The 25,992-nt window shown below is 51.7% G+C and overlaps 2 protein-coding genes across 4 annotated transcripts; one reads left to right on the top strand and one right to left on the bottom strand.

Annotated features, from left to right (window-relative positions):
- Positions 1-907: 907 nt before the first annotated feature.
- On the top strand, positions 908-13,034 carry TIMM44 (translocase of inner mitochondrial membrane 44). Of its 2 annotated transcripts, none has more exons than XM_030509315.1 (13): positions 908-1,072; positions 2,042-2,149; positions 2,646-2,816; positions 3,249-3,329; positions 4,234-4,383; positions 5,040-5,179; positions 5,663-5,748; positions 6,862-6,954; positions 7,407-7,531; positions 8,437-8,487; positions 10,227-10,316; positions 10,776-10,886; positions 11,673-13,034. In XM_030509315.1, the coding sequence occupies exons 1-13, from the start codon at positions 1,043-1,045 to the stop codon at positions 11,790-11,792; spliced, it is 1,356 nt and encodes a 451-aa protein (XP_030365175.1). In that variant the 5' UTR covers positions 908-1,042; the 3' UTR covers positions 11,793-13,034. The 2 variants fall into 2 exon arrangements, with proteins under 2 accessions (XP_030365175.1, XP_030365176.1); XM_030509316.1 differs by having other exon boundaries at positions 1,019-1,072; positions 2,651-2,816.
- Positions 13,035-14,331: 1,297 nt separating this feature from the next.
- On the bottom strand, positions 14,332-21,436 carry DUS3L (dihydrouridine synthase 3 like). 2 transcript variants are annotated; one of them, XM_030509313.1, is made up of 13 exons: positions 21,355-21,436; positions 20,935-21,220; positions 19,658-20,242; positions 19,006-19,047; positions 18,755-18,907; positions 18,337-18,453; positions 17,922-17,987; positions 17,735-17,845; positions 17,106-17,202; positions 16,511-16,586; positions 16,043-16,231; positions 15,840-15,968; positions 14,332-14,512 (listed from the first exon to the last, which is right to left on the bottom strand). In XM_030509313.1, exons 1-13 carry the CDS (start codon positions 21,402-21,404, stop codon positions 14,440-14,442), a joined length of 1,974 nt encoding a protein of 657 aa, XP_030365173.1. In that variant the 5' UTR covers positions 21,405-21,436; the 3' UTR covers positions 14,332-14,439. The 2 variants fall into 2 exon arrangements, with proteins under 2 accessions (XP_030365173.1, XP_030365174.1); XM_030509314.1 differs by lacking the exon at positions 17,922-17,987 and having other exon boundaries at positions 21,355-21,418.
- Positions 21,437-25,992: the final 4,556 nt, after the last annotated feature.

Below are 25,992 nucleotides of genomic sequence, written 5' to 3'. Positions count from 1 at the left end.
CAGGGGACCTCCCTGTCCTGTGTGCACACCTAAGTGATGACCACTCTTGGCAAAAGGCTGGTGGTTCATTTTGCTCCAGTGGCAATAGTGGAATAATAAATACAATATCCTCTACCTTCAGTTGTGTCAGTGCCATTCTGAAGGCCTGAACTGAAAAGGGATTTAAAACAACTCCTTAGTGTGGAGGTTTTCAGGTCTCAAGCAGGGTGAGGTGCAGCAGGGGAAGGCAGAAGGTGGAATATTTCACCTTCTCCTGCAACAGTTTTAACACCACAAATATCGAAAGTGGTTCTTTTTGAGGGGGAATTCTTGTGGCAGGAGAGATGAAGCTTTATGCCCAAGACAGGATTTATAGAACCATGGACTGGTTTGGGTTGGAAGGGACCTTAAAGCTCTTCCAGTTCCAACCCCTGCCACGGGCAGGGACACCTTCCACTAGAGCAGGTTGCTCCAAGCCCCTGTGTCCAACCTGGCCTTGAACACTGCCAGGGATGGGGCAGCCACAGCTTCTCTGGGCACCCTGTGCCAGCGCCTCAGCACCCTCACAGGGAAGAGCTTCTGCCTCAGAGCTCATCTCAATCTCCCTTCTGGCAGGTTAAAGCCATTCCCCTTGTCCTGTCCCTACAGGCCCTTGTCCAAACCCCTCTGCAGGTTTCCTGGAGCCCCTTTAGGCACTGGAGCTGCTCTAAGGTGTCCCCTTCAGGAGCCTTCTCTTCTCCAGGCTGCCCCAGCCCAGCTCTCTCAGCCTGGCTCCAGAGCAGAGCTGCTCCAGCCCTCGCAGCAGCTCCGGGGCCTCCTCTGGCCTCGCTCCAGCAGCTCCAGGTCCTTGCGCCGGGCACCCAGCACCGCGCGCAGCGCTCCAGGCGCTCCCTGGCGCTGCGAGAGCCGCGTCAGGAACCGCACAAGCGGGAAACGCTCCCACACGATCGCTCCACAGCGAACCGCCGCCTCCCCCCGCGCCTCCCGCCCATGTGGCCGGGGCCGGTGCGCTCCGTGACGCCACTGCGCGGCGCCGCCCGAAGGTCACACGCTGCGCTGGAAGATGGCGGCGGCGGCGGCCGGCGGGTGTCGGGTGAGAGCGGGGCCGGGGCCGGGGCCGGGGCTGGGGCTGGAGCCGCCTCCGCCGGGGCTCGGTCCGGCCCCGCGGGACGCTGATGCGCCGTGGGGCGGCGGGAGGCAGCGGGGGGCCGCGGCCCTGTGCTGGGGATACCCTGAGGGGGAGCGCGGGGCTGAGCGACCTGGGCCGCGCGGGTGTGCTCGGCGCGGCGGGTGCCGGCTCCCTTCCCGGCCCGGTCCCAGCCGCCCCGGCGCTGCCGGTGGAGCGGAGCTGCGGCTCGGGCCCTGCCTGGGGGTCTGCCAGGCCCGCAGCGAGGGCTGCGGCGCCGGGGGGAGCCGGGCCCTGGCTCCTCTGCCGCCGTTCAGCGCAGGGCCGGTGGAGCCCGGCTCCGCCTGGGAGCTCCCGGGGAGGCTGCACGGAGCGGCCGCGGCGCGGAGCGGCTCCGCCAGCGGCATCTTGAGAAGCTTAAATCTATACGAGTTTGTGCCCGGTGCTGAGCTGAAAGCAAAGGTTGTGGCTTTAAAAGCCGTTTTGTAGCATGACGGGCGGTGGAGGTGGTTGGTCTTTTCTGCCCAACCTTAAAACTTAAATAGGGGAGACTGAGATGAGCTCTGAAGCAGAAGCTCTTCCCTGTGAGGGTGCTGAGGCGCTGGCACAGGGTGCCCAGAGAAGCTGTGGCTGCCCCATCCCTGGCAGTGTTCAAGGCCAGGTTGGACACAGGGGCTTGGAGCAACCTGCTCTAGTGGAAGGTGTCCCTGCCCATGGCAGGGGGTTGGAACTGGATGAGCTTTAAGGTCCCTTCCAACACAAACCACTCTGGGATTCTATGGTTCTAAAACCACCTTCCAGTGTTTCTTGGCAGCACTTAGGATGTTTTCCCAGAAGCCCAGTGAATATTGTCTGTTTGCAGTGTTCTTTTGTTTCTTCCTTGGCTCTTTAGGGCTGCTGTCATCTTGTACGCTAAACCTTACCCTTTTGTTGCAGAAATGCCTCATCAATGGCATATGGCTGATATCCAGAAGATACCCAGTTCCTGCAGTCCCCAGGGGTACAGTGTATGGCATGAGCCCGCTTGGCTTAGAGACCCATCAGGTTGGTTAACAGCTGATTTCTTCTTATTTCAGGCCAGAAGTGCTTTCTCATTAGAGCACTGATCTACTCGATGTGGGTGGATTTCTGAGAAGCACCAGTTTTAGGTTGAAGGTTTCTACTTGTTGAGATGTATTTGGTGACCTCCAGGGATGTTGTAGTAACTGAGTCCAAGTGACAGAGTTCAGGAGTGGTGCTCTGGTAACTTCATTGACCAAGTTATTTAAGCCTGAACTAACCTCTGGAGTTAAACTTCCTCTGGAGAAGCATCTTTTTTAATGGCTGTACAGATGTACTTCCCAGGGCATTAGAACTGTGTTGGACATTGGCTCTTTTGAGGTTAAGCTGCTGCTTTTTCAAGGTGCCTTTATATTTTCTACAACATTTACTCTGTTAGAAGTGACTCAGTGCTTGGCTTAAGTAAATCTACCTGCTGGCTTTGATTCCTGCCTCATTTAATGTCTCTTTGGATCCTACAACATGGCATGCTTTTCTTTAGTCCAGATGCTACGCTTCTGGAGGAAGAAAAGGTTTTATATCAGGGTTTGTGGAGAACATCAAACAGGAATTAGCAAAAAACAAGGAGATGAAAGAAAGTATTAAGAAATTCCGAGATGAAGCTAAAAAGCTGGAAGAATCTGATGCTCTTCGAGAAGCAAGGAGGAAATATGTAAGTCAGGAATTCCTTTGGTGCTTTCGTTGCCCAGTCACTGAGCTGTTACCATTGGGAATGTAGATTTGAATCTTTCTGCAGATGAACTGAATTCAGCATGTCTGTTCTTATGGGGAGTTCTGCTTGGCTGGAAATACTGGTATTAAGTGGAAAATCTTTCCAGCAGCCCCTTCACTGGATTTCCCAAATAATGTGCAGATGAAAGAATGAGGCATTAGAATTTAAACCCTTCTTTTGTATTCTTTGAAGAACTATAAACAGCACAAGCTGCATAAATGAACCTCTAAACTAGTTCCTCAAGGAAGGTGCTCCCCCAGGTGGAGCCCTTTTGCTCTCAGTGACAGCATTAAGGGGCTCTGCTATGTGCTAAACTGGGTTTGAGTGTTTTCTGTCCTCATAGTTACATGCAGCATGGCTTTTTCCCCACAGAAAACTATTGAATCTGAAACAGTGAAGACCTCAGAAGTGATTAAAAAGAAACTTGAAGAAATAACTGGGACAGTGAAAGAGGTAAAAGGCAGCAGTGGAAGAACCCGGTCCCCACATTCTGCTCTGCTCCTTCGCTCTCCATCTGTCTAAATGTGCTTTGGTGTGGCTTAGCTGTGTGTAGTTATGAGCTGGATATAAAGCTCTTTGCTGATGTGGACATAACTGATATCTTTTCAGTGCTGTTGAAGGTACTTCATTAATGAAGTATATCTTCATTAGCCAAATGCCATTGATAACCAGGGAAAACCATTTGGTATCATCACCCTGTCATTTCTCTTCCTCTGAGGCTGTGGCTTGTGACCCATCCAGGGTTGGTTGCCTGTTGCTGGTGAGAATTCCAAGATCCCTGAGGATCTGATATGTGCCAGTGCAGAATGAAAGGGTGACCAGCTACTGGCAGAGTCCTTTTAACCTCTTGCATACAAGGTCCTGGCTCTGAAACACAGCTGAAGTGATGGATATGAAGGTGTGGGGATTGAGAAGAGTGTTTCCTGATTGTGCAGGAAGAGTTACATAGCAGAGGGCCATCTCCACTGCTCCTGTGCCTGCTCTGAAGAAGCACCTAATTATTTCAAGGGGAAGGGCTTTGCTATTTTAACTCTGGCATCATTGGTCCTTCTCTTTGATGTCAAGAGAAAAAAGAATTAAAATCTCTGTGTAGCAGCAATTACAAATGTGTGTGGTCCCATGAGCAGCTCAATCTGTTGTTCTGCAAAGAGGTGTTGGACAGTGCTGCAGTTCCAAGCCATAGTGTCCCAGTCAGTCTCCCCTGTGACATGTAGCTGTGTGTTCACCTTAGGTTGAGTTAGTTTTGTCCTGTGTGAATGCTAAAGACTTCCTAATGCCCAAAGGGGAGTTACTCGATATGAGTTTCCTCCTGTTTCACCTGACATGAGCTTCTCTTTCATGTTGTGTTTTCTTGCAGAGTTTGGATGAAGTCAGTAAGAGTGATATTGGCCGGAAGATAAAAGAAGGTGTGGAAGAAGCAGCAAAAACAGCAAAGCAGTCTGCAGAGTCAGTGACAAAAGGAGGAGAGAAACTGGGCAGGACAGCAGCCTTCAAAGCTATTTCTCAGGTACCTGTCAGCTGTAAGGTTTGACTGTGTCCAAGGTTGTGTGGTGACCTCAGAGCAGCCTTCCAGTATCTGAAGGGGCCCTACAAGGATGCTGGAGAGGGCATCTTCATCAGGGACTGTAGTGATAGGACAAGGGGTGATGGGTTTAAACTGAAACAGGGGAGATTCAGGATAAATATAAGGCAGAAGTTCTTCCCTGTGAGGGTGCTGAGGCGCTGGCACAGGGTGCCCAGAGAAGCTGTGGCTGCCCCATCCCTGGCAGTGTTCAAGGCCAGGTTGGACACAGGGGCTTGGAGCAACCTGCTCTAGTGGAAAGTGTCCCTGCCCGTGGCAGGGGGTTGGAACTGGAGGAGCTTTAATGTCCTTTCCAACCCAAACCATTCTATGATTCTACTACATGGGACTTTTTTCTTCAGGTCGATACAATGCAACCATCCATTTGGTGTTCTAGACTGTTGACTTTTTAAGCAGAAGGCCTTGGTACTGGTGTGTGTGCCAGCAGACATCAGCAGAAGAAGCTTTTGGTGACTAAGGAAGAGAAGAATAACCTCTGGCCTCTATGTATTTATTTCTTCCTTCAACAGAAGTGATTCTCAGTTTCTGGGAAATGGGGATGGAAACAGTAAATCAACCTAATGGGGATATTTTCCTTTCAGGGAGTAGAAACAGTTAAGAAGGAAATAGATGAAAGTGTTTTAGGACAGACTGGTCCTTACAAACGTCCGGAGCGCCTACGGAAAAGAACAGAGTTCTCAGGAGAGAAGATTAAAGAGGAGCGAATATTTGAGGCTAATGAGTAAGTATGGGATGGCATTTGGGGTTATACTCCTCTTTTAATTGGATTACAGACTTTAACACCTAACTACACGTCAGGGCTGGTTAAAATCCAAGTGCTGAAGTGAGGCTGTGGGGTGAGGCCTGACCTGGCAGCACAGGTAGGTCTGAAAGCAGATTTCCATCAGAAGATGGTGATACTGAACCTTGCAATAGCAAAACTGGGCATTTAAATGCTAAAGTGGGTACACAAGGCTCTGATGTGAAATCCTGGCTGGCCTGTGCGTCCTGTTTCCTCAGTTCTAACATCTTGCTGTTGAATTACGTTTGGCAGGACTAAGTCTGAGCTCCTTTGCTTCCTCTGCTGCCTTGCCACGCTAAGCCGTGTTTCTGTGGTGTGGCAGCCTCAGTGATGCTGCAGTGATACTCCTTAGGTTGTTCTTCTTATTCTCACTCAGTTGTAAGTTGCTTGTTCACAAGCACCCCTGTCTTGTGCCCTTTCTAGGGAGGCCATGGGCGTGGTGCTGCACAAAGACTCAAAGTGGTATCAGCAGTGGAAAGATTTCAAGGACAACAACGTGGTCTTCAATAGTAAGTGTTCCAAAGATAATAGAGAAGCACCTTGCTTTCCCAGTTGTGATTCTTGCTGGGTTGGATCTCCTGCCATCTGTGCAACATGATGCAAATCAGAGCCCTTTCTTGTGTTGTAGCTGTTGCTGTGAGGTGGTGCAAATGGGAGGCAGGCATGGTTGAAACAGCACAGCTTTCCAAGCTGCTCCACCTATGTTCGGGCCCCTCCTCAGTCAGTGGTTGGTTTTGATGAGTCCCTGCTCCCTGTAGGTACCAAATCTTGCTTTCAGCACTGCTTAATGAGCTGAACTCTCTTCTTTTTCCCATTGTTTTCTAGTCAGATTCCATCTGGCACTGGGAAGAGGCCAGGGCATTCATGCATGCATGTCAGCAGGGAGAGGGCAGGTCACTTCTTCCTGACCTTGAGCTTGTGGCAAGGAAAGATCTTGCCTTGAGTGAGCTGGTTTCTGTTGTCATCTGCTTAGAACTCTGGAACATGTGGAACTTTGCTTTCTGCCTGGGCTTAATGCAAACCCTGAACATACTGAATGATCTTCCCTGTGAGGGTGCTGAGGCGCTGGCACAGGGTGCCCAGAGAAGCTGTGGCTGCCCCATCCCTGGCAGTGTTCAAGGCCAGGTTGGACACAGGGGCTTGGAGCAACCTGCTCTAGTGGAAGGTGTCCCTGCCCGTGGCAGGGGTTGGAACCGGATGAGCTTTAAGGTGCTTTCCAACCCAAACCAGTCTGGGATTCTATGATTCTATTCTTGACACACAGCCCCAGTTAAACTTTCTGGTGCTGGTTTCACATCTTGCTACCCCTTGTAGCAGACCAAATCAGGGGCGTAAGGAGGCTGTTACTGGTGTGAGCAAGTCTGGTGTGTTTTCTACCTGGAAATCTGCATAGAAGGTCCAGAGTTTCTGGCAGCTGCAGTCAGAGAAAGCAGCATTCTCCTCATTACAGTTATTGGTAGTTAAGAACGTTGCAGGAAGTTGAGGAGGAAAGAAACTTTTGAAATGGATAGTTGTTAATCATTGAAGTGATTTAGAAGAGAAGCAGCAGGTTTGATCTGCAACCCACTGCGTGGTGTTTCTTAGTGGAAGGACCCTGCTGCTCACAGCTCCTCTCCTTTCAGGGTTCTTTGAGATGAAGATGAAGTATGACGAGAGTGATAATGCATTCATTCGAGCTTCCAGAGCTGTCACAGACAAAGTCACGGACTTAATAGGTAACGTTTCACCTTTGCTGTGGAAGAGCATCACTGGCCTCTCAGCTCTGCTCTGGTGCCTGCTACTGCTGTTGTCCTCCAGGTGTTCCCAGGGCCAGGTTGGACACAGGGGCTTCGAGCAACCTGCTCTAGTGAAAGGTGTCCCTGCCCATGGCAGGGGGTTGGAGCTGGAGGAGCTTTAAGGTCCCTTCCAACACAAGCCATGACATGATTCCGTGATTCTGGAGCTTCACAGTATTTGGCATGGATCAGTATCATGCAGTAGCAGCCTGCTACTGGATCAGACGTGCAGTGCCATGACAAGTGTTTGTATGGGATAAAGCTCAAGCTTAACTTAAAGCCTGCAGTTGGTCCTAAGTGCCTTCTCCTTCCCTCTGGTGTCTCCCCAAACATCTTTCCCTTGTTCCCTGTGACAGTTGTCGTGCCACCAGTCTCACTGAGTTGTTTTTTAGGTGGATTGTTCTCGAAGACAGAAATGTCTGAGGTTTTGACAGAGATACTCAAAGTGGATCCATCCTTTGACAAAGACCGGTTCTTAAAGCAGTGCGAGTTTGACATAATCCCCAATGTCCTGGAGGTGAGGAGGGGCTGCAGTGTGATGCGTGGCAGGGGGTTGGAACTAGATGATGTTAAGGTCCTTTCCAACCCAAACCATTCTATATGATTCTATGACAGTATTGCCTTCTCAAGCATCCAGCTTTGCACAGAACATGAGAAAACCTTGGGAACAGGAAGTTGGATCCCACATAACAATGTAGTTTAAAACCATATTTCATCATTTGGTAGACCAGCACAGATTTTTCTGGCCTGGAAAACAACGAACCATCTTCTCCCATGTGAAATGATATGGGCATCAGAGGGATCAAACTAAAGTAGGTGAATAGTAGGTGTCCCTGCCCATGGCATGGGGCTGGAACTGAGTGATATTAAGGTCCTTTCCAACCCAAACCATTCTATGAATGAACAGCACTGGGCAAATGGTGCTGCCAGATACTGGTAAGGGAAGGAATTTGGTGTGTAAGTGCTACTGGATTCTAAGTGGTCTGTGACTGCTTGGGAAGAGACCAGGTCATGAGAAATGGTCCTAGTTGAGGAAGTTATGTGGAACTTCATGTTTTTAAGGACCACTCAGAGGACAGCACTGCTGAAGGATGTGACTTCAGCTGTAATGGATATAGTTCCTCTCACTGTAACAGTATGTTTGGAAAGACAGTGAAAGTAGCAGAATTAAAGAACTACAGCAGAAATTGTGCTGAGATTTGTATGAGACTGGGAAATCTGAGGCTTGAAGAGAGAAAGATGCTAAGAGAGAGCAAAGTGTGATCTTCTCATCCTAAAACACAGTGCAGGGAGTGATTGTATCTCACTCGATACATGCTGACACACCTGTAGAAGTGTTTATGATGCTCCTAGTCATGAGGTAGCATTATAGGATGAGCTAAAAGGATAAATGTTCCTATTTTATTCCATTTTCTCTTTCAGTCTATGATGTCTGGAGAGCTTGATATCCTCAAAGATTGGTGCTATGAAGCGGTGAGTAGAGCTACTCAAACTGTCTGGAAAGGTGATGATTCTCCCTTGTAAGTAGCTGTATTGTGCCACCTTTGCTTGCAAGCTGTTGTATCTGTGATGTTGCTCACCTGCTTTGCCCAGCTGCTTCCCCAGGGAGCATACTATAAAACACTAATGCAGTCAAGTGTATGGGCAGGAGTTCTGGAATAGTCTGGCTATGAGTGGAGAGCTGTTTAGAGACAGTGAATTTAGAGCTGAACTCAAGCTAGTGGAACTGGCTCAGCTCTGCACTGCCCTTCTTGATTTGGATGGGCTTTAGTAGAGCCTGTGTCCCAAATAGGGGATGAGAAGGTGCAGAAGCATTGCTTGCAGAGTCAAGTCATCCCTAGAGCCCCTATACAAACACAGCTCCACTGCAATAGCCCAGCAAATAACCCTGGCAGGCTGAAGCTGCAGAGATAATCTGCAGCCTGGATATGTCCTTGCAGAAAACTGGGTTTGGTTTTGTTGTACCCAAACTGGGTTTGGTTTTGTACTGGGATAGATTTTCAGTATTGGAACCACTTGTTGAAACAGTGACTAATCCTGGTTGGAATTCAGTGGTTCTATTATTATGTGTTTAACTTCATGAAAGCAGATCCTTTCCTGGCAAGATAGATGGACAGGCACACATTCTGCTCTTCGCTCTGCTCCAGAGTAATTGTGTTGCAGGCATGCAGAGCCACGCTTGTCCTGTTTCGAAAGGATTGAATGCTTTAAAGTGTGTTTTCTCACTGGTCACCACCACTCAGAGCTGGAAGAGGCAATTCTTTGTGTTTAATATTGTGATTAACATCTTTGTAACAACATTGCAGTGTGTAAGAGCAGGATATTTAAAGCAATCTGAAAGTAAAGGAAGTTCTTTGTTGGTTCAAGCAACCTGTGAAGTGACACCATAGAATTCCTCTCGAATCTCTAGAGGGAAGCAGCAGATCCACTGCAGTTCAGAAGACGAAAAGCAAACCCTTTGAAGCCAGTTGTAGATAGAAATTAAGCTCATAAGTCAAGAATCATCTTTAAAATAAGCCAAGGGAGGAAATGGGAGTCCTGTTAGTGAGAATCCAGGAGATAAAGGCTCTGAATGGAATCATACCACAAGTGTGAAGTTTGTAATCCTGCTTGCTACAGTGTTGGAATACAAACCAGGAAGGGGTATGCTTGGCTGCAGGTATGCAATGGAGCTGCAGGTTGCTGCCAGCACACTGACTTGGGTGTAGTTTGTGGTTGGTTGTGCCTCCTGTCCTCAGCATCCCTGATCTGTAACTCCAGCTTCACTCTGGTGACTTTAGCAGTAACTTCTGTAGGATATTTGCATTTAAATGCTTGTGCTGAAGGTTAGAAGATCCGTGATGGGGAGGTAGGCAGGAAATGCTCCTCCGGGCTGGCTGGGTATTAGGAAAATAGCTTGTTTCCAAGACTGCTGCTCCTTGTCTGCTGTCAAATCAGAAGCATAAGTGCAGTGGCTCTCAGGTGCACTCTGTTGTGAAGGATGGATGTGTTCTGGCCAGGGAAGGGTGGGATTTTTAGTGAGCCTTTGGTTCTGTGAAGCCCAGGGCATCTGATGTAGCTGTTTGGTGCTTGGCAAGACCTCTGTCTTCAGCATATCTGCAAAAACCTGACTTTTATTGTCATTTGTGGTGGTTCTCTCTAAGCAGAAAATCCCTTTTTCTTTGTGACAGAACAAATTCAAATGTGTAACACGAGTTTGTTGCTTCATTTAGACTTACAGTCAACTTGCTCATCCCATCCAGCAAGCCAAAGCCATGGGGCTCCAGTTCCACTCCAGGATTCTCGACATTGACAACATTGACGTGAGTGTCCTTTTCTGTATTTCACTTTAGGGGATGAATTAGAAACTCATGACCTGAGGAGGGGCTTTATTCTTTGCTCTTACTTAAGTTGGAGGTAGTTACTGGCTGGGTTACCCCAAAAGGTAACTCCAGAGTTCCTGAAGAACAACATCCTCTGGAGCATTCTGCATCCCCACAAACAGAGGCAGGAAGAGAGTTCTATTTTATAAGGTTTGGGGAAACAAACCTCAGTTCTCAATTCCTTTCTGCACTGCAGTCAAGAAGTTCTTTAAATATTGAATGGTGTGACCTTAGAATTGAGGAGAAGGTATAACCTGATTGAAATACCCAGGTTCAGCTCTGGAGAAGGTGGCATTGTCAATGTTACCTGTGTCAGGCCAGAGCAGTGGTTTTAAATACTTGATCTTCTTACCCTAATCTGCAGGAATTGTTTCCTGATGGAATTTTCTTCCATTGCAGCTGGCCATGGGGAAGATGATGGAGCAGGGACCAGTTTTAATCATCACTTTCCAGGCTCAGGTCGTGCTGGTAATTAAGAACCAGAAAGGGGAAGTGGTGGAAGGTGACCCGGTAAGGAATGCTCTCAGCTGGACGTGGTTTCCCTCTTAGTCCCCTGTTAGTCTTCCTGGGTGTTAGGGTTCATCTTGGTGCATCTGGAGCAGGGGGTGTCACACATACTGCATTGACTGGGAGGAATAATACTGCACCTTGTGGGTTAGGTCCTTGGTGCAGCTCAGTGTGGGCTGTTTCTTCCTGTCAAAGTGTTAAAATCCATTTATTGAGCATTAACTCCTTGCCTGCACTTATCACCATGAGTTCTGCTCCTCTGGGACAGAAGTGGACTCTCCTGCTGTACATTGAAACTCCATCCCAGAGCTTCCACCTGATCCTGGTCTTTTCTTCTTCCTTTCACAAAGGGCACTCACTGTAAGAGGAGAGCACAAAGATGTTTGGCAAACAGGGTGGGAGCTGGAGTCAGCTCATTTGCAGGGGATGGAGAAAATTACTGGCTTAATACATGCATTTAGTAAAGACTTGGCTTTTTGCAACCACTGTCTCTAGTCCAGGCTCTTAAGTTTACAAACTAAGGGGTTGGAACTAGATGATCTTAAAGTCCTTTCCAACCCAAACCATTCTGTGATTCTAAGTTGGAAACCCTAATTCTGAGTTTGGAAATTAAAGGTTTATCTGTTCCTCACCGGAACATGTTTCCAACCACTGTCCTTATTCAGCACCTTCAGGCTTAGAGCAAACTCATGAGGACAGTGTCTGGAGGAGGCTGGAGCGTGTGTCCATCAGCCCTGGGTGAGGTGTGTGAGCAGCCCCCAGGCTCTAACAGCAGGATTTCCCTTCCAGGACAAGGTGCTGCGGATGCTGTACGTGTGGGCACTCTGCAGAGACCAGGATGAGCTCAACCCCTACGCTGCGTGGAGGCTACTGGACATTTCCTCATCGAGCACTGAGCAGGTTCTCTGAGGACAACTGCACCCAGGGGCTTCCTGTACCTCTCTGGAAGTGGCTCCATCTCTGCACTCACACCAGGCTGCTGGGGGATGGATTGTGGATGAGGGCAAGAGGCTGGACTGGTTCCTTTGGGAAGAGGGGGCTGTTCCGTGTGCCCTCCTTATGCCAATCCCAGTCATGAACTGGACGAGTACCTGCCTTCCGCTTTGCTGTGGCACTGTAAGGGTGTAGGGAGATTGCCAGTGAAAGGTCTGAGACACGAGCAGCTGCTGTTGGCTCCTTTTTTAATCGTGGCTGAAGGAGGCTGGTTGGCTCCTGTGTGTTTCCCAATGCTTCCAGTGATGCACAGAGGTGGGTATTGGAGAGTGAGATGTGCCAGGTCTAATTCCCATCTGCTGTCATCCTCTGGTGGCCTCAAAGCATCCCCCAGAAGATCTCAGAGGTGCTTTTAAGGCATGTTGGTCTTGGCTAACTCTTGTGGAGTCGCACCAAGAAGCCTTCTCTTGCTGCAGTGTCTTGCACTTTACCAAACCAAATACAATCAAGTTTGCACGTGATGCTCTTGGTGTGGAGGGGTTGGCATCATCAGGCACGTTCTTGAGGCTGGTTGCAGTGATACCCTTCATATATCCACAGCTTTGCAGGGGGGACATTGGTTTGGGTGTTGTGTTCATTGTGTCCACTGGTACCACTGAGGAGTGCACAACTGCCTTTCTCTGCTGGGTTAATGTGATGGTGTGAGGGGACAGGCTGTAACTGGGAGGGGGCAGCAGGCAGGGTGCTAGGATGGTGCTGAGGGGTGGGAATGGACAGACCAGCAACACGTGAGTCAATAAAATGCAGTAACAGGTAGAACATCACCTCTGGAGCTCAGGTATTTATTACATGGGATGAAAAAAGAGGGTGTAATCCACACACCTCCTGTGGGAAGTGTGTCCTGAGCGTGGCTTTTGTCACCAGGGGGACTCGTGCTCATGGGGACAGCACCCCCCTGGCCTGGGGGACCCTCGTGGCAATGGGAAGGTGTTGGGGGGTGAGCTGCTGGTACCCTCACACAGACTCTGGGTTTGGGAGCTGTGATGTGGGTCAGTTCCTCAACTGCCTCATTATGGGATGTGTGGCTGGGGGGGAGAATATTGCTGGGGGAATAGGAAGTCACAGGAGTGAGCTGCTGCTGTGTTCTGCGTGTGTACAGAACAGGGTGATGCAGGACAGCGCTTCCTTGCCATTATGATTAAAGAGAATCATTCCCAGTTCTTCCTTCTCTTCACAGTGTCCAGATCAGTTCCTTTTGAAATGGAACTTCATTGTGGTTTTAGCTCTTGGGATAATGAGTTCTCATGGGTTTTTAGGTTTTATTTATAGTAAATGACAAGCAGCAAACTCCTGGAAGGTCCAGACCGTTTGAAGAGAGGAGCAGGAGGAGGATTTTCCATTGTTCTGGAATACTGGTCAGTGAGGAGGTCACAGTGGGCTGTAAATAGGGCTGTCAGTGTTTTGCAGCACCAAGTTCCTGTAGCACCAGGTAGGCCTGGGCTTGCTGGCAGCCCAGTGGCACTGCTCAAAGGCATTGCTGTGTGGAGGGGTCTTGGCTGCTGCTGTGGAAGGTTCCAGGGCTCTGGAGCTGCTCCCATGTCTGTGGGTCTGTCCTGGCTCCCCCAGGAAGGGGACAGGGGATCCCCCACCATTTCCTGCCCCACTGGTGGTGATTTGATGCCCTTTAACAGCTCAGATGTGGGGCTCAGAGGGGCTTTGGCACCTCCAGTACCATTTCCTGGTGTCCCCTGTGCTCCCTCCCTTCCCACACAGGTATGGACTCATTAAATCTCCAACACCCCCCATTCCCTAAACTCTGCTTCCCCACACTTCTACAGCATTGAGGGGGCCAGGGGTGCCCTCAGGGGCTGTGGGTGCAAGTGCTATTTGCTTTAAATAGTCATTTTAAGGGGGAAAAAGAACAGCTGGGTTCAGCAGAGCCATGTGGGGACCCAGCTCCATCTGCACCTCTTTGTGCCACATGGTAAATGCATTTGTGCTGCATTGTCTGGAGTGCTGCAGTGTCACTAACCCCCCCTCACGCAGTGCTGTGAGGTCCTTCAGTCTCCTGATAGGAAACAAGCAGCTGTAGATCCCCCTCAGAGGGGACTGTTTTCCCTGGGCTGTGACACGCAGGAAGAGACATTCCTGCTGCTGTGTGCTCCCAGAAATGGACTGGATCCTGCTCAACATCCCATCACAGGATGCTGGGGCTGTTTGCGCTTTACAGGACCCCAGGGATTGGGTTAGAACATCCCCTCCTTGTATTTGGGAGGATTTGGCACTACCAAAGCCATCCTGGTAGGAACAGAGGCCTCTTGCTCCTGCTCTGAGCAGTGTCTGGTGTGGGGGAGTTGGGCCAACTCCTGCTGTGAACTGGAGGCCAAAGATCCCTCCTGGCCTCTATCCTGGTGACTTAACAGCTTGTTCTGTGCTAGTGAGGCACCTCTGGCTGTGAGACTGCAGCAGAACTTGGGGCAGGGACTGCTGCTGGGTGTGAAGGCAGCCACACTGCTACAAACATAAAGCTTTATTTCCTTTCAGAGAGCATCTAAGGGACTCTGGACACACCATCCCGACACCTCCTCTTGACTCCAGGCCCTGGGAAAGGGCCTCCTCAGCCTTATCTGTAGGAATTGGCCTTGTGTTTAGGCAGGAAGGTGAAGCTGGGGGGGACAGGGCCAAGCAGCAGCTCGCTGGAAGACACAAAGAGCAGAACAGAGACAAGGTGAGGTTTGTGTTCAGTACAACAGAGGCACTGGTACCCTGGGGGCTGTGCAATGATGGTGAGTGCAGTCACAGGGCTCAAACAAACCTGGAAATCACCCCCAGCCTCTGAGAAGCTCCTCCCCACCCCTCACTGTGCTTGTGCAGAGCCAAAACCTTCTTAGTGCCAAAAAGCATGAAGGGCAGATCCTACAATGATGTAAGCCAGTTCTACCACACTCAGATTTAGCTTAGCTTAAGACTGATGACTGTTTCACACGTCGTCTTTTCAGTGCAGAGTCATTTGCTTTATAGTCCAGGAGGTTTAACTTACGTCCTGGATGCTGGTTCAATACAGCATCGCTAAAGTTTTCCATAAGCCATGTCAGAGTAGCCCAGCAGGGCACAGCATTGCACAGCAAGAGCCTGAATCTGCAGCACAAAAGCAGAGCAGGAGTGTGCTCAGAGAGCCCTGCTTCTGGTTAGTGTCTCCTCAAAATGAGCTTAAAGGAATAAACCTCAACTCCTTTAAAATGTTGAGGAGTTCTGGCTATAAATGGCACTGCAAAGACCAGAGGAGATGTTGTGCAGCCTCATGTGGGCAGGTTCTGCTTGGAAAATGGCATTTAAAAGCGCTGATCAAAACTCACTGTACTTGTAACGTGGCTTTAGGCAGCTGGTCCCAGTGCTAAGAGAATGGATGAGGATTAGCAAAGCCACAGAAGGCTGTGCCCATGCTCTGGTTTTGCTCATCTGTGATTCCATGAGCTGGGAAATAGCAGCTGGCTGCTCCAGCTCTCATTTTAGCTGCCCCTAAGCTTCCAAAGGCAGCTCAAGCCAGTGCCTGAGGACTCGTAGACGTGGGGAAAACCAGTTTCCTGCACTTTGCTGCATGGACTCAGAAATCAGATGATGAGAAAGGGGGAACGTGCTCAGCTCTCCCAGCCTGGGGATGGGAACAGGATGTGGGCCTGGCAGGGTGGGACTGTCCAGGCAGAGCACACAGGGAGCTGATGCTGAAAGCCTGAGACACCCCATGCTTGTGCTTCCTCCCTTGGTTCCTACATCTGTCCTGGGATGAGCAGCGTGTCATGAGAGGGGTCCGCTAGAGTCAGGATTGCAGCAGGTACTGCATGACCTGCTGAAGCTGATGCAGGGACTGAGAGAGCTTTTCATGGCAGCTCCAAACTTAGTTAAAACCTTGAAGTAAAGCCCTGGTTAACCCTTGCTGCTTCCTGACAACCCCTCTGGAGGACGCACAAAATCACTGTGGGATGTCCCTTGTAGCAATTGAAATGAACTTCAGTGCTTTCTGACCTTATTCTAATCCAGTCATCCACGTTCTGGCTCGCCATCAGTGTCTCCAGGTAGTCTCTCCCCATGTAGTAGGGCGGCCGCTCATTAATCTTCTGAGGTAGGAATTCCAATAAGCCGACGGGAATGTACCTGCAATGGAAGGCAATGGCAGCGTGTGCTGTGTGCAGGTGGCACAGGCTTCCCTCTCAGCTGGGAGGCACTACCTGCACAGGAACGAGAGCCATTCCAGCAGGAACTTCCTGGTCTTCTCCACTCCCTGAGTATCTGAGCCCCAGTGCTCGAGGCCGTAGTTGGTGAAGTCTTTGAGGAGCTCGAATCTCTCGCTGGAGGAGATATCCCAGTGCCTCTGCTCCTTGATTTCAGTGAAAAGCCACGGCTTGATGAGTGCCCCTCTGCAGACAAAACCCAACAGGCATCGTTATTGCCATGACTGATGCTTCTGAAGATGCCAACTCATTTAAGAGACTTTCCAGCACTTCTTTGCCAGCCAATTTCCCAATTTCAACAGGAAGCGGCTGGAAGTTCCCACAGATGGAAACTGATTTTACCCACTTCCAAAGAGGAGTTTCAGCAAGAGGGAATTTCTCATGGTTTGGGTTGGTTTAAGTATTTTTTTCTCAATTCCTTTTGGACTCTTGCAGCAATAGCAAAGAGGAAACCCAGGCACTTGCCTTGCGATCATGATTCCTGAGACTCCCATCTGCATGGCTCGATTCGCATCTTCATAAGACAAAATATCACCATTTCCTGTCCAGAAGGAAGGGAGAAGCCAGAGGTCAAAGTGATACATGAGAGCGAGACAAAGTGAGTTAATTCAAGCATGGGATAAAGCTCAGAATGGACACAGGGTCCAAGTGCCAGATTGCCCAAAGAGGCTCTGGGCTCCTGTTTCTGAATCAGAAACATCTCAGGGATGTATGTGATTCCTTTCCCTTATAAGGGGAACATTAGAGCCTTCTCCTCTCTTCTTCTCTCAACTCCTACCCTGAAGGTTTAGCTGGGACTGTCTGTGCCATGGTGCCCACGGGAGAAAGCATCTGCTAAAACCCAAGTGGTTGGTGTCGTGCCTGTTCCTTGTCCTCCTCCATCTCCTCCTCTGCTCAGTGCTCATCACACACAGCCCCAAGCACACGGGCACATCAGCACAAGAGCTGCTGGTAACTCACTCCATCGTGTCATCACCACCATCAGGGATACTCCAACCTTTCTTTAAGCTCAAACATGCAGCGCTTTCAGTCCGCATGACAAAACAACAGCAACACCTACCAAAAAGAGGCATGGGGCTTGCTACTTGAGCACACTCTGCTATGTAATCCCAGTCAGCATTCCTTGTGTAGCGCTGCTCCCTGGAGCGGCCGTGGAGCTGGGGAGGAAAGTCACAGTGAGACCTCATGGAATGCCCAGGAGGAGGCAGAGGAACAGGCTTCAGCAGGCTGGGCTAAGGGATCCCTCTGGAGCTGCAGCCCAGCCCAGGCTGAAGAAGGGCTGGATGTTTTCTGAGTCATGTTTTGGCTATTTGCAAGCCAGAGCAAGCAACGACTGTTGAGTGAAAGGGAATATTCACTGTGGGCAGGAACTCCCGATCCCCATGCACGCGAGCTGGTCCCATCGCTTCCCAGCCCTGCTGTAATGAGGCTTATTTGGCTGAAACCTCTGTTCCCAGAGCACTGCAAGGAACAATCTCCCCCTGTAATGGATCCAAGGCTCCAGAGCACCCAGGAAGATGCTCTCTGCACCTCCATTCTTCTCTGTTATTAGCAGGAAATGCTAAAAGACAGTAGGCAGCTGGCCAAACGTGTTTGAAAGAGCTGTGGGGAAGGGTAAGGTCACCCCCACACTGTGCTCTGGGACATGGAAGCAGAGTTCCCCAGGCACCACAGCAAGTATCTCTGTACCGTGACCATGGCTGCTCCCCACTCCCGGAGCTTAGGGATTATTTTATGAGCCACATTAATCTTCTCTTGCACCCCCGTCCGGATCTTCACGGTCAGTGGGACATCCAGCACCTGCAGAACGGGAGAATGAGGCCGGGCTGGGGCAGGAGGTGGCTCCATCAGCTCCTCTCCTGCTGCCCCCACTCACCGAGTCCATCCCCCGGACGATCTGTTCAAACTTGTTGGACCGAGTCATCAGGGCACAGCCTCCTCCCTGCAGGACACAACGTGGCACAGGCAAGACTTGCTGCCTCCTTCCATAGGGAAGAGCCTCCTGGCTCAACAGCAGCCCTCAGGGATGCGAGTAAGACTTGGAGCATCTCAAGACTTGGAGAAAGGGGACTCTTCAACTAAAAACCCACAGCCCTTTTCCCTCCCAGCTCCTGCCAGAGACAGGCAACCACCCCTGAACAGCTTATTCACCTTCCCGCTGAAGTCTAGTGCTCATAAATGAACTGGAAGCTCCGGATCAGACTGACAGGAGCACATCAGGTAATGAGGAATGAGGCAAAAGACAAGCATCTAGTGAAGGAAGCAAACCACGGCGCAGAACATCTTCTTACCTTCTTGTAGACCAGGTCAATGGGACACCCGACATTGATGTCTACAAAGTCCACTTCAATTGTCTGGTTCAGGAGCTCTGCACATTTGGTCATCGTGTCTGGAAACGCTCCCTCCAGCTACCAAAGAGGGACAGTGCCATGAGTTCAAGCAGCAGCTTTTCTCCTCAGAAGTGAGGTATCATTTGAAGAAGTGAGGGTGCTGAGGCGCTGGCACAGGGTGCCCAGAGAAGCTGTGGCTGCCCCATCCCTGGCAGTGTTCAAGGCCAGGTTGGACACAGGGGCTTGGAGCAACCTGCTCTAGTGGAAGGTGTCCCTGCCCATGGCAGGGGGTTGGAACTGGATGAGTTTTAAGGTCCTTTCCAACCCAAACCATTCTAGGATCTATCATATGTTTGGTTGTCAAGATGACAGCACTCACCTGCACCCCAAAAATGTCTTCGGTGTGATGGCGTTTGAGGAGAGCCCACTCGGAGGCCTGGCCCTGCAGCAGGTTTGTGCACACAGCCATCTCTCCACAGGTGACATCTGCCCCCAGGCGCTTGCAAATCCTTCGGAAAGGGAGGTTACCACACTGAAGGAGACAGCAGAGAGATGCTCTGTCAGGAGGTTCGCTCTGTTCCAAACGTGGCAACACCAACTTGTGAGGAAAGGACAGAATTATCTACCTACCGTGGTCAGTGGAGCCAAGTAGAGCTTGCCTTGGATTTCCAGCTGGAAAACAAGGATGGAGGAGCACGTTAGCAGAGCTGAACCAGCAGTGGTTAAACAGGAAGAGCTCTGTTAGCAGTTTTATCACTTGCCTTGGGTGAAACTCAGTGGATAACCCACGAAAACACCGTTTTGTTGGACGGTGGTTTCCTGGGTTTCTCAACTATTCCCTGAGAATATATCATTTGCATAGAAGAACCAGAAACCTGAACCACTCAATCCTGCTCAGCTTGGAGGAAACTCAAAGCAGTTACAGATATAGAAGGATGCAAGACTGGGTAATGGATGCAAGGAGGGAGGTGACGAGAAGGAGAGGCAGGAGGCAATGCTCTCACCCAGGAGAGCACCGTGCAGTACACAAACCAACCAGCCCCAGCCTTGGCTCTCCTCACAGACCATTCCCACCCTCACTGACAGCTCAGCCCCAACCCTCCTTCATGTGCAAGGGGCTGCAGCTTCTCTTGGTTCTCACCCCTCCAAGGACAACACCACATCCCTGCATCCTTCTCCTCATGACAGTAACGTGGTTCCCTGTCCTCTGCCTGCCTCTCGTCCAGCTAAGAGCTCTCTTATCAGGTACACAAGAGAGAGCAGCCCTCAACCAAATTCTCACCTTCCTCTTCTCACATGGCCGCAGTTTTATCACGTCTTCATCTGTCACTGGGCCCACTGTTTGGATGGAGGAAGCCTCCTCATCATCTCTGGGGCTGGGACTCTGCAAGCCGTCTGCTTTGGGATCTTCTCCCTGCTCTGGTAGCACAGGACATGCGGGATCGTCCCCATCACCCTCCTTGGGTGTTGTGCAATTGGACACCTCTTGCTCCTCTGCAGAACACCCCGTGGCTTTGCCTCCCTTCCTGCCGTCACCGCGGGGCTTGGCCAGACCACGGAGGAACTCCTCAGCCTTCTTGAAGCTGAACTTCCTCTTGCGCAGCTGGTGCTGGAGATCCTTGGAGAGGTTGTTCCTCACCAGCGCCTTCCCTTCCCACTGCTTGGCCAGCTCCGTGTTGATGATGTTCTGGAAGCTGTCCCCGAGGTGGGCCTTGGCGAAGCGGCAAGTGACCCCATACGTGCACTTGCCAAAGGTTTCGAAGAGGACACAGCGGTGGCCCAGGTCTGGTGGCTTCAGCGCCATGTACTCACCAACGTCGTGAAGGAACCGGCACCGCGGCCCGAAGAAGCACTTGTCTGCACAGCCCTTCCAACAGGAACGAGGAGGTTAAAACCTCTGCATGAGCACCTTCAAACCGAGCTGAGCCTGGGTCTGCCCTGGCCCAGAGCTGCTCTGAGCACCCAGCAATCCCTGGGTGACGTTGGGTGCCCCATGAGATGCTGCCTGGAAGCTCACTGCTGGCGCGTGCTGCAGAAGGGCAATGATGTACCCACTTGGGGATGCTTTAGTGGGACAACTTGACTTGTCCCACTCAGCTCATCCTGCTTCATTCCTCCCAGCCAGCACAGCCCCTGCTACACTTTCCCTGCCCAGAGTTTGCCCCAGAGCAGCACTATCTTCAATGTGCTTAAAAAGAAATGCAGCCCTTGAGCAGGAAGGGACCAGAGTTATGGAATGGTTTGGGTTGGAAGGGAGCTTAAAGCTCATCCAGCTCCAAGCCCCTGCCACGGGCAGGGACACCTTCCACTAGAGCAGGTTGCTCCAAGCCCCTGTGTCCAACCTGGCCTTGAACACTGCCAGGGATGGGGCAGCCACAGCTTCTCTGGGCACCCTCTGCCAGCGCCTCAGCACCCTCACAGGGAAGAACTTCCTTACCTCCAACCTGAACTTCCCCTGTTCCAGTCTGAACCCATCACCCCTCACTCTATCGCTCCAGCCCCTGCTGAAGAGCCCCTCTCCAGCATCCCAACCCGGATCCCACACTCCCCGTGCTCTACCTGTGTCACCGACGGGCACAGCCGGTTCTGCTCGTAGTGGTTGGGTTTCACACAGGGTCTGCTCTTGTTCTGCCCCCGCGCCCGCTTCCGCTCCACGGGCTCCTTCTCCTCTGCTCCAGCATCCTCTCGGCTTTCCTCATCCCGACCGATGCCCTCTGTCCTCACCCGCTTGGCGGGGGGCTCCTCCTTCTCCTCCTCCTCCTCCTTCTCCTTCTCCTCGCCCTGGCCGCGGGGCTCGCCCCTGTCCCGCAGGTACGCATGGAACTGCTCCTTGGACGTGAGGAACCTGCCGGGGCGCAGCACCGTGAGACCCCAGCGGGAGCGGGGGTTTGGGGGGCCGGGGGAGGGGGGTTACGGAGGGGCCGGGCACGTACCGGAGGGGTTATGGGGGGGTCGGGCCCGCCTTGGGCTCGCACTCACCGGGCTCGAACCGGCGCCACCCCCGGGGCCGCCGCCACCACCGCCGCCATGCTGCCCGCGCGCAGCGATGACGCTGGAGACGACGTCACGGGGGCGGGGCCAGGAGGGGGCTATAAAAGGGGCGGCTGAGGAGCGCCTGCCTCAGGGCGGCTCCGTGGCCGCCCGGCGGCGGGATCGGGGTGTTTGTAGCGGTTACCCCGGGAGGAAGGTTTGGGGAGGGTTTGGTCGTGAGTGTTTGGGGGTTTAAGCAGTAAATATAAGGTCTGGTTGGTTTGGGTGCTCAGCCGGGGCTGAGCACCTTCCCCCTGCACCGAGCTGTGCCACGGGCAGGGTTCTGTTGCGCCTGTCCCAGCAATAGGATTTCCCGCATCACCCTCTGGAAGCATTTCCAAGCTCAGCCCGGCAGAGATGCGGGAGGGCTTTGTGTTCCCATGGGAAGAGCTGTGCTCCCTGCTGTGTGCCGTCGCGCCTTCCTCTGCCGTGGATGGAGGAGGCTGCTCTGCCCCTGCGGCTTTGGGTTTGTTCTGACACGGGCTGTAGCCGACACAAACCTGCCTCCAGGCTTGAGGTGCTGCCACATGTTCCCGGTGGTTGTCAATGGTGCTGTCCTGGGGCTGGATGCAGTGTGAAGTCTGCCCTTGTGCTTGGTCCATGGGTGGGAGTTCATGCTGAGTGTGAGACAGCACACGCAGACCTCTGCTCCCTCCTCTGTAGGTGCCACATGTGCCCTGTGTGTTTGGGGCACTCATTACAGCCTCTCCTGGTCCATAGTCCCTGTACACACAAACATCTGTGATCCTCTGAGCCTGCACTATAAGGAAGGTCCGTAGTGGGGGGACCTGATGGCTCATGGGGTGATGTGTTTGGGGCAGTCCTGGATAAGTTTCCTTTCCAGCTTAGGCTCACATCCATCCCTTTGCTCCATCAGCTGCACAGCCTTGTTGAATCGCACTATGGAGACGGTAAGAAAGAGCTGTGGAGTCCAAATGAAGAAACATCTCTCCTGTCCCCTGCTCTCGAAGGGCCTTGCCAGGCCTTTTTAGCTATATCAGGAACAACCTCTTTGTTCCCATGAGTGTGGTTTCAGTCCTGCATCGTGGTGCAAGAGGAGGCAGATGCTGATGTGTAGTTGTTGCCTTTAGGTGCTGCTAGAAGCTGGTGAAGAGCAGCTCTGCTCATGGTGTTGGGGAATTACCTCAGTGTTGGGTTGGTTTATGAGCGTATGAGGGTTGTGTGTGTGCACGTGGGACTGAGGTGAGCCGGCACGTGGGGCTGCAGTTTCAGTGTGTTCCTGTTTTCTGTTGCCTTAGTGCGGTTCTCTCCGGACTCTCCATCAGAAATGTCCTTTGGGAAGGGCTGGGAGCCTGGCAGGGTGCTTCTGCCATTGCCAAGGGTGGGCAGGTTGCATGATGAAGCCAGGCTGCTGGTGAGAAGAGCTTTGGGCTGATGGGGTATTCATTAGTTTGGAAGTGAAACACGAGGAATGCAAAGTGCTATTTTAAGTGTTGGCTTGGCTGAGGGCGGGAAGGGAGGAAATGAGGCCCTGGGGATTAATGAAATGATTTCACTGCTGTTGTCGTGGGGCAATAAGCCTGAAGTCGGAGCACTTTGGCCTCGCTGCACTCGGCTGAGGCCACAGACTCTCATATCTGATCCCTTCTGGGGGCAGCTTTATGAGGCTGAGCCTTGGGCAAACTTCCCAACAGACCCTGGAGCACAGATCGCCTGGGATTGCCAGCCCAGCCACAGCCTCCTGGGCACCGAATCCCAGCCACACACAGGCTGCGTTTGCATCAGCTCAGCCAGTGCGACAAGGGCTCAGCCACGCGCAGCAGAGCAGCTTTGTGTTCACCTGTGGCTGGTGGAGGATGGAGGTGAAGGAAGTCAGGGGGTCTGGTACAGGGAGGTGCTGCTCTTGGTGGCTGCTTCAGCTTCTTCACCCCTTTGCTGGTCTCAGGCCATTCTGAGGTTGGAAGAGGGGCCGGGGGAGTGAGGAGCTGGATGGCTTTCATGGGTGAGTGTAGTGCTTGGACCGCCAGAATTGTCACTTCAATATCCTCCAGCAGCACTAAAGCGGCTTTGAAGAAAAGCGATACCCAAGAACCAACTGGGAAAGGCCAAGAAAGCAGAAAGAAAGGAAAGGTTGATTACAGGAAAGTGTGATCTCTGTAACAGGGAGAACTAAGGCAGGAAAAGTTCACCTACTTCAACGTCCAAGCTAAACAAGACACGTGTATTAATGAAACTGCCCCTTCCCCGGGCTCCCGCACCAGGGTCGGATGTGTCAAGCCCCTGGTTCTGGCTACTCCATTTGTTAGCTGACAAATGAGGCTCTGTAGCAGCGCTGAGAGGTCACCTCCACAGCTGGGATGGAAACCTGGGCTGCTCACACTTGTTTGGATGCCTTTCAGAGCAATGCAGGAATGTTCTGACAACCTTTGCTGGGTAACTGTGAAATGGGCAAACGCCACAGAAGGCAGGTGGGAGATTGCTGCTGATGTATGGGGCAGGGGAGCTAGAGCTGGAAGTGAACCATTGGGTCCTATCCATCTTCTGGTCAAAACAAAATCCATTCCTCATGTCTGCTGTCTACTTCTTTAATCCAGTCTTGTTTTTCAAGCCCCATGCAGCAGAACTTCCAGCCTTCTGCAAAGGAGACTATTCCCATTGCTCATAAATCTACTATCAGGAAGCTGTTTCCAAGATGAAAGCTCAAATGTTTCCCCTCTCCAGTTTCATGCCCCAGCTCCCAATTCCCTCCCTGCCGTAACCACCAGGTCTCAGTCTCCTCCCAATAGCTCCATGTGGACACTCTCAGGGGTCTCCATACCCCACATCAGGACCCCAAAAGCCGCTGTGCCACGTCTGCTCCAAGAAGACATGTGGTGGGATGCTTTGGAAATGGGCTGTGCTCCTCCAATGCTTGTAAAAGGGCTGAGCCAGGCTTTGGGCAGGCAGTGGTGTGATGGATTTAGACAAACAGCTCTTGCTGTAGTTCCCTCTAGGCCTGTTTGAGAGCTGTTCAGAGAGCTGACTTAGCGCTTGGCCCAGGGATGGAGTAGTTAAAGGTCACTATCTGGGCAAGGCCTGCATGGTTTTGGGACAAGCTGTCGGCATGCTGGAGCTCAGGGTCTGTTGTGGATATTGCACTACCTATGGCAGGAATGCTCCTTCCTGAAACCATGCTAATAAACCATTGGATCTGCACCATCTAGATGGGGTGTGTGGACAGGGATTCCTAACAGAGGAAGGAGCGAGGGAAGGAAACGTATAGGACATCTGGGCTCACGTGGGGGTGGTGGGAGCAGTGTGGGATCCTGAGCCTCTTGGCTGTGGCGCTCAGCCCTTCATTAGCAAAGCTTGGAGAAGACCCCAAGTCTTTTCATCAGCCCCTGAAACAAGCTGAAGCCAAAGCACCAGTCACGGGAGAGACTCGTTTCTTGGCAGGGGCTGCTCTGCGTGACAGGAGAGGCAGGATGTGGCTTCCCAGCGCCCCTGGGCACGGCGCAGGCGCCGGTTCTCCCACGCTGAGAGCTCTGAGGGGGCTTTTCACACCAGCCTTTGATGTCCCTTCATGCTCTCAGGGCCACTTTGGGGCAGCTCCTTGGGCTCCTGAGAGGGACTCTCATCTCTGACCTTCCCTGTTGCTCTTCCATGCAGGCTGGCTCTGCTGGGACTTGAGGGGAGTGGAGGATCTGGACAGGAAAGGTGCCTTCAAGCCTTTAGCTGGCCTCTTCCAATGCCCTGCACCACCAGATAAAATCTGTTTTATGTTTCTCATTTGTATTTTTACATGGAAAAGCAACACTGAGGTTTCCTCCTGACATTTAACTCAGTCAGTAAGCGACAAACCCAACAAACATTCCCGTTTCACTGGGAGAAATGCTCCAAGATCCTGCTGGGACTAAAATGTTTCATCATTTCCGAAGCAAAATGTTTGAGTTACAAAAGAAAGAAATAAGAAAAGAAGAACTAAAAATTACACATTTCAATGTTTTTCTAATTATTTTCTCTATTTTGGCTGAAGCTATTAGTCAAATTTGGCCTCATTTCCCAAATAGCTTCAGAACCTTCCCAAGCTTCTATTTTGGTGTCTTTTCCCGTCATTGATGAATAAGGGTTTGATCTCTGCCCTGCTCACCAGTGGGGTGCATGTTCCTGTTCACCCCAGGGGCTCTCCTTGCAGGTTTGCTGCTGGGACCTGCCTGGGTGCACCTTCAGTGGGGCTGCCTCTACCCACTGACATCAGTGCATGTGTGTGCACATTGGGTGCTCTTGTGTGCTCAGGCCATGAGACTTGGCACTGGTGAGGGTGCACCTTGAATCCTGTGTTCGGTTCTGGTCCCGTCACTACAAGAGAGACATTGAGGGGCTGGAGCGGGGCCAGAGAAGGGCACCGGAGCTGGTGCAGGGCCTGGAGCACAAGTGTGATGAGGAACGGCTGAGGGACCTGGGGGGGTTTAGTCTGGAGAAGAGAAGGCTCAGGGGGGACCTTCTCACTCTCTGCAACTGCCTGACAGGAGGATGGAACCAGGAGGGGGCTGGTCTCTGCTCCCAAGGAACAAGGGATGGGACAAGAGGAAACGGCCTCAAGCTGCACCAGGGGAGGTTTAGATGGAGATGAGGAACAATTCCTTC

This window comes from Strigops habroptila, chromosome 20 (assembly GCF_004027225.2).
Source record: "Strigops habroptila isolate Jane chromosome 20, bStrHab1.2.pri, whole genome shotgun sequence".
Taxonomy (NCBI): Eukaryota; Metazoa; Chordata; class Aves; order Psittaciformes; family Psittacidae; genus Strigops; species Strigops habroptila.
Note: the sequence above shows the minus strand (reverse complement) of the source record. Positions and strands in the feature narration are given on the sequence as shown.